The 436-nt window shown below is 53.4% G+C and overlaps 1 protein-coding gene across 1 annotated transcript in view; it reads right to left on the bottom strand.

Moving 5' to 3' along the window:
* The window catches only part of GPATCH11 (G patch domain containing 11), a 4,965-nt gene extending 4,777 nt beyond the window's left edge, over positions 1-188 (bottom strand). The window contains exons 1-2 of the mRNA XM_010285218.1: positions 142-188; positions 5-64 (exon numbers count right to left, since the gene is read on the bottom strand). Coding sequence (XP_010283520.1) covers positions 5-64; positions 142-188 — 107 coding nt within the window. The remainder of the gene's footprint in view (positions 1-4; positions 65-141) is intronic.
* Between the last annotated feature and the right edge of the window lie 248 nt (positions 189-436).

Here is a 436-nt window from a genome sequence, read left to right as displayed (position 1 = left end):
TTTTTCTTTCTGAAGAGCTTCCTCCCCCCGCCTCACCATGGGCAAGCCTGGCCTTACATCCTGTCTAAGAGTTAAAAGTTCCAGCAAATATTAGCACTTTTTTAAACTCGTACCTAAGAGGGGAAAAAAAGATCCACTTACTTAATAAATAAATCAGACATATAGTCTTCCTCTTCATCTTCCTCCATGTTTAGCACACACGCCCTGTTCCGACCTATAAACTCCGTCAACACGCTTTCTCACGCATTTTATTTCTCTGCGGGTTACCTGAAACGCAGAACCTGCAAGAAAAACCCTCCGCTCAGGTCTGCCGCGCTCAGTACGCGGCCGGAGGCCGACGGGGTACCACGCTGACGGGACGAAAACATGGGAACACGAGAATCCAGGGGGGCCGGGCCGGGCCGGGCCAGGCCGGGCCGCCCACCCCCCCGGGGCA

Source organism: Phaethon lepturus, unplaced genomic scaffold (assembly GCF_000687285.1).
Source record: "Phaethon lepturus isolate BGI_N335 unplaced genomic scaffold, ASM68728v1 scaffold53374, whole genome shotgun sequence".
Taxonomy (NCBI): domain Eukaryota; kingdom Metazoa; phylum Chordata; class Aves; order Phaethontiformes; family Phaethontidae; genus Phaethon; species Phaethon lepturus.
The sequence above is the reverse complement of the archived record's forward strand: the minus strand, read 5'-3'. Positions and strand labels throughout refer to the sequence as shown.